Source organism: Lissotriton vulgaris, chromosome 2_1, assembly GCF_964263255.1.
Source record: "Lissotriton vulgaris chromosome 2_1, aLisVul1.2, whole genome shotgun sequence".
NCBI classification, from domain to species: domain Eukaryota; kingdom Metazoa; phylum Chordata; class Amphibia; order Caudata; family Salamandridae; genus Lissotriton; species Lissotriton vulgaris.
The window spans coordinates 1,099,880,458-1,099,897,934 of NC_141687.1; the positions used below are offsets into that span (position 1 = coordinate 1,099,880,458).

The following is a 17,477-nucleotide window of genomic DNA, read 5'->3' on the forward strand; positions in this document are numbered from 1 at the left end:
ACTTTGATGGTTGAATAAAGCCATTTGCCAAATACCTGTCCAGATTGTAGCATAAGTAATGATTTGCACGTTCTGATAGTGTATAAATTCTTCCACACGGTACCACTGCCGCAGGTATCAAATCTATTTGACAGTCATACTGTTAATGGGTGGCAGTTTTCTGCTTGCTGGTCATTGAACACATCCTGAAACTCCAAGTACTGAATAGATAGCAATTTTCTGACAAGTTGTTAAACCCTTTGCTGCTGACTCCTTGGACCCCAAACACTCATTCAGGCAGTATTCCAACTTGAACATCACCTTTCTAGTTGACCAATCAATGGCGAGGTTTTGCTTTTTGAGCCTTAGAATGCCCAAAATGATGCTATACTGTGGAGAGTTAATAACATTGAACTGTCGGGTTTCATGGTGATATTTCTGAGTAATGATTTGTAAGGGAGAGGAAACAATGCACTATTGGATCTGAAGAAAATTGACTTTTGTCTTCAGCCGCTTTTGTCTCAGGATTGGGTTTCTGCAACAACTGAATTTGTAAAGTCCTTGCTACAGTGCTATCCACATATTCCCAGTTGCTCCCAAGTCTATCATTGCCTCCAACGGAAGATATACATTGTTTATATACATATGGAGAGGCAGTTGCAAATATTCAACCAACAGTTTGTTGTCAATTCTCAAAGAAAGGACTGAGTAGACACTAAAAGTTTCCATTCCTGGTCTTTGAGCCCTTACGCTTTCATGAGAGAGTCTGTTTCTATGTAAGGATTGCTCCCTTAGGTGGTATAGTTTTCCCTCTTTGGCTTTATCATGAAATCCTTGACAAAATGACCTTTTGGCCCACATTACAAACAGACACCATGGGCCCATTAGATGGCGGGCGGATTGCCCCCGCCAGGCTTGAGGTAGCCACTGCCTGCCTGGTGGGGGTAATCCACCCGCCATCCACACCTAAATGACCCCCCGCCATATTTGCATGGCGGAAAGACCGTCCACCGCTTTTCCGCCCCGGTCGTCTTGCGACCGGGGCGGAAAAGGTCCAATATGGTGGCGGGGTCTAATAGATACCACCAGCCATATTAACATGGGCTGTTTCAGATGCCATTCCGTGGCGGCATCGCATGCGGTCTTCACTTTGGGGGCCCCCAGAGTGAAGGAGAGGTGGGGGGTGCACACGGTGGGTACCTGTGGTACCCCCCTGCATTTGCATTTATTTATGCAAATGCATACGTGCATTTTTAGTATTGTGGCAGTCGGTGCTGAGAGCACCGCCCGCCACAATGCTAAAGTGGTGGGCACATCCTAATACCCGGCAGGGGACCCTCGCCTTATGGTGGGCAGTCCCAATCACTGATAGGATGGCGGGCGGACTTAGTCTGCCCGCCATCCTAATGACCCCCATGTTTCCATCTCGTTCTCTCTCTTCTTGAGTGAGGCACAACTGCACTTTTGTTATTGTTTACAGATTGTAATTTTATGTATTACCATACTTGATGATGTTTTTAATTATGAACAATAAATTGATGATTTTAAATATTGATACATGTTATAGTGTTTTTAAATATTGTTGAATCTTCCTTGAAGTTTTTGTTGTGTACAGAGGTCCTATACTGACTGCTAGCCACTATTGAGTGATCATTATATTGTTACTTGGGATTGTTAGGGTTTCTTTCCCTTTAGGTCGAATATAGCCCCCATAGACACCTTAGGGGGCTATTTTACGATATAAGGTATATCCTTGAAGTACAGGGACTCTTTTCTTGTTGTATATTATTAATTATTAATAATAATAATAATAACATTAATAATAATAATTATAACAATTATAATAATAATGATAATGATGATACTAACAATGGTAATAGCAATAATATTAATAATCATACTTGTTATAATAATAATAATAATAATATTAATAATAATAATAATAATAATAATAATAATAATAATAATAATAATAATGATAGTAATAATTATGATGATGATGATGATGATGATGATGATGATGATGATGATAATAATAATAATCATAAGGATGATGTTATAATGATATTCCTTATTGCTGTATAATCAAGTTGATAACAGGGTCAGATTTCACAATTCTTCAGTATGCCTTAGGTTGTTATACTTCTCTTGCAGGTGAACAAAGAACGCCTCTACTTGCCTCTTAAGCTTGGCCATGGAAAGGTGAACATATTTGCTTTTGGATTCCACATAGTGGTGGAGACGGAGTTTGGGTTGAAGGTGGTCTACGACTGGAAGACTTTCCTGTCTGTCACAGTCCCGCGGCACCTGCAGAATAGCACCTATGGCCTGTGCGGTCGCTACAACGGCAAGCTGGAGGATGACCTCCAGACTGCTGGTGGATCCATCACTTTGAGCGTCAGTGAATTTGGGCACAGCTGGGTGAAGAGGGATACGTTTTGCCAAGTCGGCTGTGGAGACCGTTGCCCTTCCTGTGGCAAAGTAGAGGGCTTTTGGAAAGCCCAACAGCTCTGTGGCTTCATCCCAAACCGGAATAGTGTCTTTGCCAAGTGCCACAGCAAGGTCAACCCAGACTTCTTCTACAAGAACTGCTTGTTCGACGCATGCATTGACACAGGAGCTGTACAAACGGCATGCAGCTGGTTGCAGAATTATGCGAGCACATGCCAAACCCAGGGCATTGCTATCACTGGATGGCGAAACTACACCTCCTGCTGTGAGTATCATGGCTGCCATTGTACAGAAGGATTTTGATGAGAATTATATATCATTGCAAGGGGATAAAACATGCATGACATTAATGATAATGCAGAATGTTGAGTATGTGATTGACACTTATTTATGCAATGTTATTTATTACGAGTAATTCAAGACTGGAGATAATGTAGCCCAATACAAAGGTAGTTGTGAAATGATTCAGGAATTTGTATAAGAGTCTATGTTGGAGTGGGGAAGAGCATGCTTACTCTTTGCAGTTTGGCTCATGAGCTGCTCACTGAAGAGATGAGTTTCCAGGTCCTTTTTGAAATGGAAAGTAAATGTAAATTGATACTTGTATAGCGCACTACTCACCCGCAAGGGTCTCAAGACGCTTGTACGAATACCCCTGTGGAACCCATCCTGGCTTTCCCTGTGAGGCATCCACTCCTGGGCACCCCCAAGGTGGAGGCCAGGCATCCTTAGCATTGTGTGGGCTGTTGTGAATTAGTGAGTCATTCTGATGACACAGTTAATGAAGTCTTCACTTCAGGTCTGTTTCTTTTTTGCATTTGTTGTGTTTTCTGTCTAATGGAGTACTGGCTTTGTATGTTCTGTTGGACTTCTGAGATGTTAGATTTTCCTCCCAATCAGGTTAGTCTACTGGTTGCAATTGTTGGAGATGATCCAAGTAGGCCAGAAAATTGTGTGGGCTTGGGTGAGCAGTGTGTGTAAATCTATATGAGTTGGATTAATGGAGCCATTTGTCTTCAGACCTGTGATGAGTCAGGCAATGTTGTACAAGACAGTTTTCATTAGAGCCAGGGACCAGGCAGGGATATCGATGAGTTGGCTCCTGCCGCTATCCCGATCAGAAAAGACCTCATATACAGTGCTCAAGTGTGCAAATATTGTCAAGCTCTGACTGACACCTTTACGTTATCACAAGACAAAATGATGGTACTGCATTGCAATGCTGCCATCCTTTTAATCAGTGGAGGAACGTCTCAGAAGGAAGCAGATACTGAGAAACAGTATGCACCTTAAAGTTTCAGTTGAGGTCAAAGGAATTAAAAAAACCTAACAGGACTTTTTTCATGGGAAAAATAAAGGGAATTCAAGGGGTAGCTATTATTATTTTACAAAACATGCACCCTAAGCTAATCCTAGAATGGGGGTAATGAGGTTACTCTTTTACTAAAGTTTAATCATAGGGAAGCATCACAGATTAATTGTGGTTCAGAGGACAAAGTGTAAGGAATGCATTTATTTAGTAGTTCTAGAAAATGATCAATACTGGAGGAATGGGAATAAAATGTTTTATATAAGGGGGGCAGACTAAATTTGGGGGCCACAGGAAAGGCAGGGCTACTGATCCCATACCCTAGTGAATGAGGTCATGTGCCACTGGTGTCCTGAGTTCCGTCCTACTCTGGATCTGCAAAATGGGCCAAGCATTACCTTTCCACGCTTGACTCTCCAGGAAGCCAGGGTAAGCACTTAAATCATTTTATGGGGGGTAGGGTGGGAGACTCAACAGTCAACCAAGGGACAGAAGCACAGTCCTTAGCCTTTAGTTAAAAGAAAGTACCTAATTCCCACAGCAAAACGAAATACTGAACAGCTCAAAAGGAATTGGAATACAGTGCTGTAATCCTGGCTATGATTTTCGGTAAGGCTCTCCACCCCCCAGCTCAAGGTGTTTTCTAATAGCTATTGTCTCCAGTATATTGTGGGTGTAGGCATTAATTAAACACAGGTGCAGACCACTTCCAGTTACCTTAATATCTGGATGTACAACACAGTTCAACGTGTTGCGTAGACTTAGGCAAAAAATACAAGTCCACATGCCAGATTTCTTCTGCATGTTTTAGCCTGTCATTACATTCACAGGCAAAGCTTTCTGGGTGGCATTGCATTTCTAGTGGTGCAACGGGTGATTTTAAAGTTCCTACCCTTCTAGTCACTGCTTGACTTCTGTTGGAGCCTGCTGGCAACCTTGTGTTGGAGCAGGGACTGCTGGAGAACTCAGCATGGCAGACCTGTGGAGAAGCACTCGTCTTCTGCATTTGCAGCCACCCACGTCTGGCTGCAGACTGATACTCAGGTACGGTTGCTGTGGCCTCCAAGCCATGGTATCCATTGTGGTGTGTTTTCTGCAGTTGCAGCATCTGGGCTGAGTCAGGTGTGGAGGTGTGTCTTCGGGAAACATCCTTTACAACAAAACTTTTACAACGCAGTGCTATTACAACGCAGGTTTTACAACGAAAACCATTACAACACATTGCGCTGGGGGGCGCTCTAGGATAGGGAATAGATTTAATTTACTATCCAACACCTTCCCTAGTGTCCACGGGGACTGGAGTTGGAATAGTAAATTAAACTATTCACTATCCAGCACCCCAAAGCGCTATGAGTTGTAAAGGTTTGCGTTGTAAAACTGGCGTTGTAACAGCATGCGTGGTAAAAGCATGCATTGTAACGTCATACATCCTGTGTCTTCAGTTGTTGTGGCCTCTGACCTGATCAGAGCACCTGCTTGGGTGTCACTGTGGTGAAACAAATATCACTAGTCTCATGAGCTCATGGCGGATTGGCAGATGGCAAAATGATGGGTATTCTCACAAAGACTTGGTACAGTTCACAAGAGAAATTGCTCAGAGACCAGGGATCACCTCATAGCACAGGCAACTCCTGACTTTGTCCTCTGGTGCAGACAACTTTCTCTGGTTGTTCTCATGCTGGAAACATGGTGACCTTCTTCTTTTGGACAGTTTTTCCTCCTGCAGGACCAGACACTACCCTTCAATTCTCACTCCTATGCACTAGTCAGCCCTTCAGCTCTTCCATCAAAAAGTGTAGACTGCTGGTGATGTCTCCCTACCTCTGGAAAGCTGGCTTTCAGAAAGACACCCGCCTTGTTCCCTTCCTAGGACTATAAGAACTCCGAATGGGAATTGAGTAGGGTGGTTTTCATCACAATTGTATACACATTTACCATGCAAGGAATGTACATCAACTGTCTATGGCGTCAGAAGCATTTTGATTTATTCTCTTTGGCTTTCAATGCAATTAGCAATGGGACTGGTCACAAGCAGTAGTATCCAAAGCAAGTACACAAAAAAGTATGATAGCTCTGCACCTGGCTGCCACCAACTTTCCTGAAGCACTGATGATGGACAGACAAAAGGATAGGGTGTGCCTAGAAATGTACTCTTCTTCAACAACAGCAGTTCAAACCCCACCCATCTTATTCATTTAGTAATGGAACCCCTATTTCCCCCTTAGTCCCTTCAGCTTGTGGTACTCCACCATCCAGCCACAAGAATGCAGATAATAATCCTCCACTGTCTGAGGAAGATGCGATCACCTTCCATCTTGTACCATGATACACCAGGGGCATCTAAAATTGGTTCAGCTCTCCTCACTACTCAGACACATATCACACACAGAGTCCTACTACCATATATGTACTACACCTTCACTCCCCATATGCCCTTGACATGCACACAGGAGGTCAGCACAAGATTCTGCAGCCTCACATAGCAGTGGAGGTTTACATGATGGGTCAGAGCCCTTACTTTCTCTAAGCCATAGACAAGTCCTGGTCACACTTAAAATGTAGCAAACTTGGGCTGCTGCTACCACTACTTTATTCATTGCATGCATAGTAGGGACAGTGCTCCAATACCCACCACGATGGCATGTTTGCTGTGCCGCTGCAGGTCTCAGAAGACATTCTGTACCTAGCATTATCACGGGCAGATCCAGTCCTCTGCACACATGCTAGATTAGCATGAAGTCAGTGCCAAACAAAAAATAAGCATGCCACTTTCACATCCCGTCGGAGACTCAGGCAAGGGTTACACACCTGTTTACCATGCAGGGGACATTTTCTTTCCAACAAAGTGCTAAAAGATTTGCGATTAAAAGAGCTTTCGAACAGTGTTGGTGAATTGTTTACACACAAAAAGCATGGATAGAAATGTTGTTGGAGAAATGAATGTAACATACATTTATATGCAAAAGCAATCAACAGCATTTAATCAACATTTTGGTCCCTATACAAACAAATGTAGGGTATTTTCATTGAAACAGTGGATGGACAAGGTGTACCACATGCGACTGCAAGAATGCCAGCCCCAAATTGGAAATGTCTCTTTCAGAATCAGTCTGTGAATTGCAAGGGGTGCCAGATTAGCTCACAGCAAGTGATTCAAATATTTTGAGACAAATATACAGATTGGATGTCAATACAAGAATGGAAAAGTACAATTCAGCCTGGACTTCTGAAAGGGACTACACTAATTGATGCTTATTAGAGAAGACGCAGACATCAAAAAGGATCTCATAATAAAAGAGACAAAGGCTGATAGTGTCTGAGGCCTCCTCGCAGAAACAATAAACTATTTAGAGGTAGAAAGAATTAAGGAACATTGTATTTGTCGACAGTCTCAATTGCTGTTTTACTTCAATTAGAACTGTGGAATGCTGACAGCCCCATTCCCAACTTTGGAGTGGCTCTGGTAAAAAATGGCCCCAACATTCTAATTTTTATCTTTCTGTTACTACCTTTCTAATTTAGAACATAGGATCCCCAGTGGGTGGAATGTTGCATTACCAATATTGCCCCTCTATCTCTGGCTATAGCCATTGTTAAAAGCCCTTTACACTTCTTATACATCAGGCTCCGATCCTTTAACAAGTACTATAGCCCTCGGTAGCAGGCTCTAATAGCATATTATCAACTAGATGTAGAGCTATATTAACGCAGCCAGTGAAAGCCCTCCAAAGGTGTCCTCTGCACATGGTCCATAGAAGCAACCAGGATAATTCTGTGCCATCATAAAAGGGAATGAGGGTGGCGGTGGATGAGGACTGACTTTTGCCATTCTTTATACCAGGAAATGAAACTCAAGTTGTAAACATAGCTCAGGATTAGGGCATGCAGATTTTTTAAGCACCAGCTGATGTCCTTTGGATTCTCCCATAATGTGCCTTAACTATTTCGAAGAAACACTGCACTGGATAAAGAAGGCACTGTGGGGCATATTATCAAGGGGGTTTATCTCCGCTTTTTTGGCTTTTACCCAAGCACACGTGAGGCCGGTCCTGGCCTTCCCTGCGCTCCTGCCCCGCGCGCCCCCTCCGCTGATCCCTCGCTTGCTGCATAGCGCTTCGATCCCCTGGGAGCGATGCCGTCCTTGAAGGTGGTGACCCTTAATGTTAAGGGTCTGAACAACCCTGTGAAGCGTAGGGCGATCCTTTCCCTGCTAGAGGGGACGCAAGCGGACATTTGCCTTTTGCAGGAAACTCATTTACTTTCCAAAGATTGTCACAGGCTGCGCTCCGCCAAGTTCCCCACCCAATTCTTCTCCTCGGCGGCGACCAAGACTGCGGGTGTAGCCATTCTTTTAGCCAGCTCCTTCAGGGGCGAGGTATTGTACAAATATGCCGAGCAGAAGGGGAGGCTCCTAGTGTATCGCATGCGGCTTGGGGGTATCGCCTTCACGGTTGGCTCCGTTTACAGCCCGAATGACCACCAGGATCGTTTCCTGGAATCAGTGTTGGTGGACGTCACTGCCTCGCCCGATCGCCATGTTGTCTTGGGGGGAGACCTAAATATGGTCTTCGACTCAGCTATGGATAGGTCTGCCCAACGCTTCCCGCAGACGGGGGAGCTTTCCCGAGCGGTGCAAGACCGGATTGCAGAGATGGATCTGCATGACCTCTGGCGCACTATGCACCCCACCGATCGGGACTATTCATACTTCTCCCACGCGCACCGCACTTATTCGCGGTTGGACTACCTCTTGGTGAGCGGACCGCTTCGCTCGGCTGCCACGGCAGCAGACATCGGGGTTTTGTCCCTGTCCGATCATGCACCGGTGTCCGGAGTCTTTGCTTGGCCGGCAGCCCCCCCCTCCAGAGGGATGTGGCGGCTTCGGGATACTCTTCTACATAAGAAGTCGGTGGTGAAGCGAGTGGGGGAGGTCATTCAGGAGTATCTGGTCCACAATAGCAACTCCGACACGTCTCTGGCGACGCAGTGGGCAGCCTTGAAGGCGGTCCTCAGGGGGGAATTTATCTCCATTTCCTCGGCGGAGAACAGAGAGCGGCAATGTAAGAGGGACGAACTGACGGCGCAAGTCAGGGAACTTGAGCAGGTTCACCGCCGAACGGGGGCTCCTCGAGTTTGGAGGCAGCTGAAAGCGGCGAGGAAACTCCTCTCTGCGCTAGATCTAGATCGGGCGGAATACGCAGCGTTGCGTCTGAAGCATGCCTTTTATACGGGCGGGGACAGATGCGGTAAGCTCCTGGCCCATCGGCTCAGGGCTGCGCAGCAACGCAATGTGGTGAAGGAGCTAGTGGGTGCAGATGGGGTTCCAGTTACCGGTGACGCGGACGTGGCGGATTGCTTCCGTAGCTTTTACGAGGCGCTACACGCCGCGGAACCCTCCCCACCGGGAGAAGCTGAGGCCTATCTGGAGTCTATGACCCTCCCGGCTCTGGAGCCCGCCCAGGCGGACCACCTAGAGAGGGACATCCATGTGGAGGAAGTCATCTCCGCTATCGCACGATTGAAGCACGTAAGGCCCCGGGCCCGGATGGCTACACGGCCTTGTTCTACAAGACCTTCTGCTCCACTGTGGCGCCTATCCTGGCTCGCCTGTTCAACTCCTTCTCTGAGCCGGGGGCTATCCCGCCGGACCTCCTTTCCGCGACGGTGTCGGTTATTCCGAAGCCCGGGAAGGATCGGACCCTGTGCGGTTCATATCGGCCTATTTCGCTTCTGAATGTGGACCTTAAGCTCTACACGGGGATCCTGGCGGCCAGACTTGGCCTGCACCTACCGGGCCTGGTGGAGGCGGACCAGGCTGGTTTTGTGCCCGGTAGGCAGACAGTCGACAACACCAAGAGGGTGACGCACGTGTTGAAAAAGGCCTCACGCGTCCCGGGGGAACGGATGTTGCTGTCGGTCGATGCGGAGAAGGCCTTTGATAGGGTTCATTGGCCGTACCTCGAGCTGGTTCTCGGGAAACTGGGGATCGGCGAGAAGTTCCGCACCATGGTCTTCAATTGTTATAAGAGACCGTCAGCATCGGTACGAGTCAACGGACACAGCTCTAGTAGTTTTGCCATTGAGCGTGGTACGAGACAGGGCTGCCCCCTCTCACCACTCTTGTTCGCCCTCTATATGGAGCCGTTCGCCCAGAGGATTCGCGACAATCCGGACGCTATTGGGGTTAAGATGGGTCAGTATACCCATACTGTTAGCCTATATGCGGACGATGTCCTGCTGACCCTGGATGACCCCAGGCGGTCACTCCCTGCTTGTGTCCAGGAACTGAACGCCTTTGCACGCGTGGCCGGCTTTAAAATGAACATGTCCAAATCGGCTGCCCTGGATGTGTCGCTCTCCGCGGACACCAGGCGAGACCTCCAGCGTCTTTTCCCTATGCAGTGGTCCTCCTCCACGGTGCCGTACCTGGGGATTCTGCTTGCACCTTCGCTGCCTGACATGGTCAAAGCCAACTATTCTTCCCTTAGCAAGAAGATTAAGGAGGAACTCGGCCGATGGGGCAAGGGCCTGCTCTCGTGGCTGGGCCGTATCGCAGCGGTGAAGATGACAGTACTGCCTCAGATCTTGTATCTTTTTCACGCTCTACCTCTCCAGCCCCCTGTGGGTTGGATACAGCAAGCGCAGGCTGACATCTCCCTTTTCGTGTGGCAGGGCCGCAAGCCTCGGATGAAGCGGGTTCTTTCCACGCTTGCCCCGGAGGCGGGGGGTCTAGGTGTTCCGGACCTCCGGAAGTATTTTCAAGCGGCGCAACTCCGGTATTTGGTGGAATGGAGCAGGTGGGAGTCGGACAAGCACTGGCTCTTTCAAGATCAGGCAGTCGCAGGTCGCACCCTTCAAGAGGTTCCATTCCTGCGGCGCGCACATCGCCCGGCTAATATCTACGCCTCCTTTGTCACCCAGGTTCCACTGCGAGTGTGGGATGCGGTTAGTGAACTACTTTCCCATCACCGTTTACACCCATAGTTGGTAACCCAGACTTTACTCCGGGCCTAGAACCGGGAGCTTTTTCCCACTGGGTGAGTGCGGGTTGCAGGGTGCTCTTTCAGATTTACGGGCCAGAGGGCGTGCTCCCTTTCCAACAACTCCAACAGGAATTTGGTCTGACGGAGGTGGACAGACTGCGTTATATGCAGGTCCGTCACTGGGCTCTCCAGCCCCAAGTGCGCGACGTCGCAGCCCGTCAAATCACACCTTACGAGCGGTGGCTGGTGACTCGGACCTCGGATGCCAAGCTTATCACCGATCTGTATAAATTTCTCCAACCCCCGCCGTTTCATTACCACAACCCGGGGAGGGAGCGCTGGCACAGGGAGCTGGGCAGAACCCTGAGCCACAAAGAGTGGGACAAGATTGCATATCGGGCGAGGCACTCTGCGTATCACACTGGGCTTACGGAGACCTTCACCAAGGTGTCCACCTACTGGTATTACACCCCGGAGAGGCTCTACGAGATGCACAAACTCACCGACAAGGGTTGCTGGCGAGGCTGCGGGCAGGAGGGTACTCTATCGCACATTCTCTGGGGGTGCCCGGTGCTGTCTGCTTATTGGAAGGAGGTCTTAGATGAGGTGGACAGGCACTTTGAGGTTGAGCTCCCGCGCTTCCCAGCATACGTCCTGCTAGGCCTTCCCAACGACTTGATGTACCCGCTGAAGTCCCGCAGGGGTAGGCCGATTGCTATTGCGCTAGGCTCAGCGGTTCAAAATATCCTTGTACACTGGCGAACCCCCACTGCCCCCTCTATCACTGGCTGGTTACATAGGCTCTGGCAAGTACTGGGTATGGAGAAGATGTCGCTCACTGTGGCTGGAAATGTAGACCAGTTCGAGGAGCTCTGGCACCCTTTCTTGGCACTGCTGTCCACGGAATTTCGCGAGCTCACATGTCCGAGGTACCTACACCTTCTTAGGCTGACGCCGCCGGAGGCTCCGGCGGATTGAGAGGGATGGGATCAGGGGGACTGGGGGTTGGGGGTAGGCGGCTTGGGGTGAATGTTTCTACAACGGGCTATTGGACGGGGATGTTGGGGTATTGTTTTCTTTTTTTTCCTTTTCTGGGGACGGGGGGCTTAGAGGGACTGTGTTGTTTTCGCTGTGTTGCGGGACGCTACTCGTGCTTAGCTTTGATTGGGAGGTTGGGGACTTTTGGAGGGTTTTTCGCACTGCCGTATTGCCTTATAGCATATGCCTTTTTTCCCCTCCGGGACTACCGACCTCCCCACTTTCCACCAGAATCGCTGCAACATGTCTCTTTTTGCGCTGTATGAAAACTTGACCTCCTACTTCCCTTCCCCATGTTTTTTATGTTTTAATAAAATGCTTTAAACCTAAACAAGTTAGAGACAAAAATTATTGCTAGTTGTTGGTAATATGCTCCACTATTCTTAGATTCTAACTTATCTTTCACAGGTCATAGGAACCCCAGTATTTCTATTGACCATTTTAAGAAAAATGCAATGCACAATGCAGATTGCAATAAGACATGTGCTGCTTGGCCTAGATTAATAATGGCCTTTGGTGTGTCAAACTAGGCCAGTTTTCACGCACTTCAGGTATGGCAGCACCAAACTTGTTCCTCTGTTTGCCTGTACTCAGCACTTGAACTAGCAGGGACTGCTTACAGTTTGCCCATTTCACAGCGGTCCTAATGCAGTAGCTACTTTTACTGCCTCTACTTGTCAGTGCCCCCCTATGCCCACCCAGATCTAAGCCTGCATGCCACCATGCCACCAATTTTAATTTCATTAGACATCCCATCCAATATAATATAGTGATACACACGTTGTCTTAGTTGTTTTAAAAGAAAATTCGAGCCCCTTGATCCCTCATCAATATGAAGAAACTAAAACTTGTACACCTGGCTCCACTTCCTTTTTCAGTGGAGTAAAGTGGCTCACTGGTTAGAGGCGGCAGACCCGGAAGCAGAGAACGGCCCGGGACCAGGGTTCAATTCCCGACGCAGCAGGGTCGTGGACCAGGGTCAGCGGACTCGATAATTCTCGCCTTGGTGCCTACTCTAACCAGGAATCCCACTCAGCAACTCTGGGCATTAGCTTGCCTCATCTCCACAACGGCCCCCACAAATGCCAGGGACGCCTGGTTTCACCTTGGAGATACCCAGTAGGGACCATCTCACAGGGATAGCCAGGACGGGTTCCCCAGCGGTCTACAGCGCCACGACGCCTCAGGGCAGTAGTGCGCTTTACAAGACACATACATTACAGGTGGCGGAGATGTGTAAGTCTACAATTTTCAGTACCTTTAAACTAGCACTTTGTGACTAGCCCTAAGTAGAAGTGTAAGAACATAGTACACATGTAAATTACTCAAAAGTGTAAAGTACCTTAGTGAATAGCCCCAAGCATATGTCTCAGCAGAAGGGTAGAATGCAAGCATAGTGTACGGGCATGGCAGTGATCTTGTAGTGCATGTATCTCTTCCTGCATGTTGTTTTTTACATGAGCCTGCTGTGCCCAACTTGCATGGCCACCACCCAGCTACTTGTGTCACATGTACCACCCTTTTTTGCATGAGAGTAAGCTGTGTCCCAGCAGGGAAGGTCGCTTAGTCCAGGCTGTTGGAAGACTCTACAGAGCTCCTAACAAAAGCAGTGGCAAAACGAAACTTTAGCCCCTACCTTCCTCGGGCAAAGTACATGGAGGGGGAACCCCACAGCTCTTACCCAGTCAAGAGCTTTCTGGCCAGGAGACTACAGCCTATTCACAGTGCCAGAGGGGATCCCTGGAGCTTGGGGGACAACCCGCACCCGGGGGGCTGCAGGGGCTATTGTTATCCCACTGAACACAAGGCATAACACCTTATATTAAAACTGATGATAAACTAGGAGCCAATAAGGTGCAGCAAGCAAAACCAACATGGCCACATTTACAGAGCGATACAAAAGGGGATGATGGACAGAGCGTTTGAGCAAATCAAACACTCACCCCAGTCAACTGATCTGGGTTTAATCTATCACCAATCTTTAGCCCCTGCTGCCACCCCAGTTCAGACATGGCCATATGCAAATCAGTCTGACCCTGTGCCTCATGGGAACAGTCCAGCCCAAACTGCCAAGCCATGTCTTCCCTGGACCGGAAAGAAGCATCCTGGGACCGGTTTCGGATTCATAATCCTCATCAGCCATGCTATCTTGAATCCAGTGGCCAAGTGAGCAAGGGACTCACGTCTGAGCATACACTGCCAACTTAGGGCGAACAAAGCGATACAAAAGGGGATGATGGACGGAGCGTTTGAGCAAATCAAATACTCACCCCCAGTCAACTGATCTGGGTTTAATCCATCACCATTCTTTAGCTCACTCAGCCACCCCAGTTCAGACATGGCCATATGCAAATCAATCTGACCCTGTGCCTCATTGGAACAGTCCAGCCCGAACTGCCAAGCCATGTCTTCCCTGGACCGGAAACAAGCATCCTGGGACCGGTTTCGGATTTACAGAGCCCACAGGCCAGTCACACCGCATGTTTTGAATGCTTTGCTCACAATCTTCAGCTCCTCTCGGAGATAAAATAAATATGGCTGTGGCTGAGGATATCATGGATAAGTCAGTCTTGAAGCAGGCGTAAGGAAAGTAGCGATAACAGAGGTTATCGCTACTTTGCTTGTCTCTCTGCAGGTTAGCGTGGCCGTTGATAATTGGAGAAATGTCGCTTAGCGACATTTCTCCAGTTATGTCAGGGCAGGAACGCCCACTTTGCATCTCATTAGAGATGCAAAGCTGGGCTTTCAGAAAACAGGTGCTAATGCAAGGTTTCACACGATAGCGTGACCTTTCTGATTAGGCGATAAAATTATCTCCACTTTTCGTCCGAAAACGGACGCAAAAGTGGTGATTATTTTTTATCGCCTCGTTGATGATATGCCCCAAGGTTCTCTGGCTGATCCTCTCTCTCTTTAGAGGTATTGACGGAATGCTGAGTGAAAGAGTTCAAACAGGATTCATGTTTATTTTATACATTGAGACTGACAGCACACCCTGCGGGACCTTTATAGCACAACTTTGGTAAAACTTGGTATAATGAAGATATCTGTGGCATGAGAGTGCCTAACCCTAGTATTGCTGACTCTGGCATAATGGTGGTAATACTTAAACATATGGTGGAAATCCATGCCAACTGCTCATCTATGATATAATGCTCTCTGTATTTTACACAAGATCTTAAAGTCTAGATTCAACATCAACAAGGGCCTTTAGGCTGTGCATTCTTGAGGAGACTTGTCGGTCCAAAGTAACGGTATCACTACTGCCTCCAGCGAGGAGGCTGGTAAGCATCCTCTCTCACCTGCCTCTGTGTAAATTTCTACTAGTTTGGGAGCTAGTTCATTTACATATGCAGCATAAAATTCTTTGGGTAACCCGTCCATACCCAGGGTTTTACCCCTGGCTAATGCCTTGATAGCTACTCATACCTTGCGTTCTGATATTGCTGCTCCCAGTTGGTCCACGTCCTCCTCCGTCAGAGTAGGCAGTGGGAGATCTGTCGGGTATCCCTCTATGTCCCCCTCCCGTCGGGGTCCCAAGCACCTGTAGAGCTGTTCGTAATAGTCGCAGAATCTATTGTTGATGGCAGCTTGTTGGTAAAGGAGATTCCCCTCAGGGTCAGCAATCTCTATGATTGTGTTTACCCTTTTCGTGGGGTTGGCCAACCATACCAGCAATCCGCTCACCCTAGCCCTCTCAGGGTGCTTTTGTCCATATAAGTCTTATAATCGAAACATCTGGGCCTTACCTCCTGCTTAGCCACTTCCTCCTTCTTTTCCAGAAGCTCCTGATGGAGTTCCGGGTGATTTGGGCGACAGCGTTGTACCTCTTGTAAAGCTTGATCAGCCCTATCCACATTCGTAAGGAGCGTCTACCGCACCCCAATAGATAGTGCCATACATCGTATCCTAATTACGGGCTTAAAGGCCTCCCACTCTGTCCTCCTAGAGTCTGTGCTCTGAGCATTGTCCTCAAAGTACCTGGTGATCTGGGCCCTGATCTAATGCAGGAACACCTGGCCTTCCAATGCCTCAGTTTTAAGGCACCACATAGGGATGGGTTGTTTTTGGGATACCCAGCACAATCTGGTCAGCACCAAGCTACGGTCAGAGACCATGCTGGTGAGATATTCCATACCCCTCAATCGGACATGTATGTCCAGAGAGCACAAGAAAGTGTCCAACCGTACATGCAAGTCATGTACCTGTGAGTGATGTGAATATTCCCTATCTACTGGGTGTGTGCGCATCCATGTGTCCACCTGTCTCCACTGTGATTGCCAGTCCCTAAACGCCCTGGCCACTCTATGTGCCGGAGAGTCCCTGAGAGGTGGGTGTGAGCGGTCCAGAGCCAGATCTGAAATGAAAATAAACCCCCCCCCCCCGTAACGACCGGCTTCGTCAGATACGGTGCCAGGGTCCTTGACAGTCCTTCTAGGAATAGTCCCTCATCCAGATATGGACCATAAATATTGATAAACGTGATGTCATGGCCATCAGGTCGCCCGGTGACCACTAAATACCATCCGTCCGGGTCCACCTTGTGCCCAGTGTGTTGAAAGGGGAGCCCTGCCCTAATCCAAATGAGAGTCCCCCTGGCATATGCAGAATAGAAAGTATAGTACGCCTGCCTGCGCCATCTAAGGTGTAGCGCTGCCCCCCGCTGCTAGTGTGTGTGTGTTTCTTGCAGCATCGCTATGTGAATTCCTCTTTCTGTTCAAATGTGAGAAGATCTTGTAGTGCTTACGCATGGAGTGCATTCCCCAGACATTCCAAGAAATTATATTTTAGGTCGTCTGTCAGCCAGCATCACAAAATGATCTAGGGACCTTCGGCCAGCCCCCTTGCACAGGCTTATCGCTCATTCGTCCCCGTGGATCTGTAGACAGTAGTGCCCCCAACTGTGAACAAGTAAACTTCCCCAGCTTCCCCTTCAAGGACAAGTGAGAGATTATCCCCCATCCAAACTGCCCTCAGGCATGGTAACAGTCAAATGTCTAACATTCAGGTGGTAGCTAGGTGAACAGCTGTTTGGACGGAAGCCCCCCTTCCCACCCCTTGGGACCCCACCATTCCTCAATGAGCTCTCCTGCCGCCCTCTGTAGGCCCCAATGGCTCTCAGTTGAAACGCAGGCTATTACCACCTCCCGTCCTAGGCAGGTTGCCCAGCATGCAAGTGATGACCATGACTGTTTCAGAATAAGTTGTCTGCCGATCTAGGCCTAGGGGTCACTTCCGGCAGGGTCTAGCTGACGTCCCCTATAGTAGCTGAGCTAGTATTGGAGTCTGATTCTCTTTAAACCTCCCCCGACTGGGATCTCCCCTGGGACTTGAAGCGCTCAGGGAGGCCATGTCCGCCACAGCCCTCTCCCTGTCCCGGCGTGCGTAATCTTGTGTCGGGTGGCCCCACTTCCTGGGGGATCACGCATGGTCCTGCTCTCGCTGATCTCAGTCATTTGGTCTCCTGTCTTGCAGCCCCTGTTCCTCTATCCAGTCCCACACATCTTGCAGAACTTAGTCTCCCCCGCATGTACTATCCGCAGCCTGGCCGGGAACAGCATCAAATATGACACCTCCATTTGACGTAGCTTTCGTTGGGCCGTGACAAACGACGTGCGCTGCCTCTGCACCTCCCTAGAGAAGCCTGGGAAGATCTGTACCACACTGTTCTCAGTTTTTAGGATGCCCTTAACGCATGCACAGCTCAACACATGGTC

General features: G+C 48.5%; 1 protein-coding gene across 1 annotated transcript in view; it reads left to right on the forward strand.

Annotated features, from left to right (window-relative positions):
* The window catches only part of TECTA (tectorin alpha), a 293,627-nt gene that overhangs the window by 213,925 nt on the left and 62,225 nt on the right, over positions 1-17,477 (forward strand). Inside the window, exon 10 of the mRNA XM_086954233.1 lies at positions 2,134-2,695. Coding sequence (XP_086810359.1) covers positions 2,134-2,695 — 562 coding nt within the window. The remainder of the gene's footprint in view (positions 1-2,133; positions 2,696-17,477) is intronic.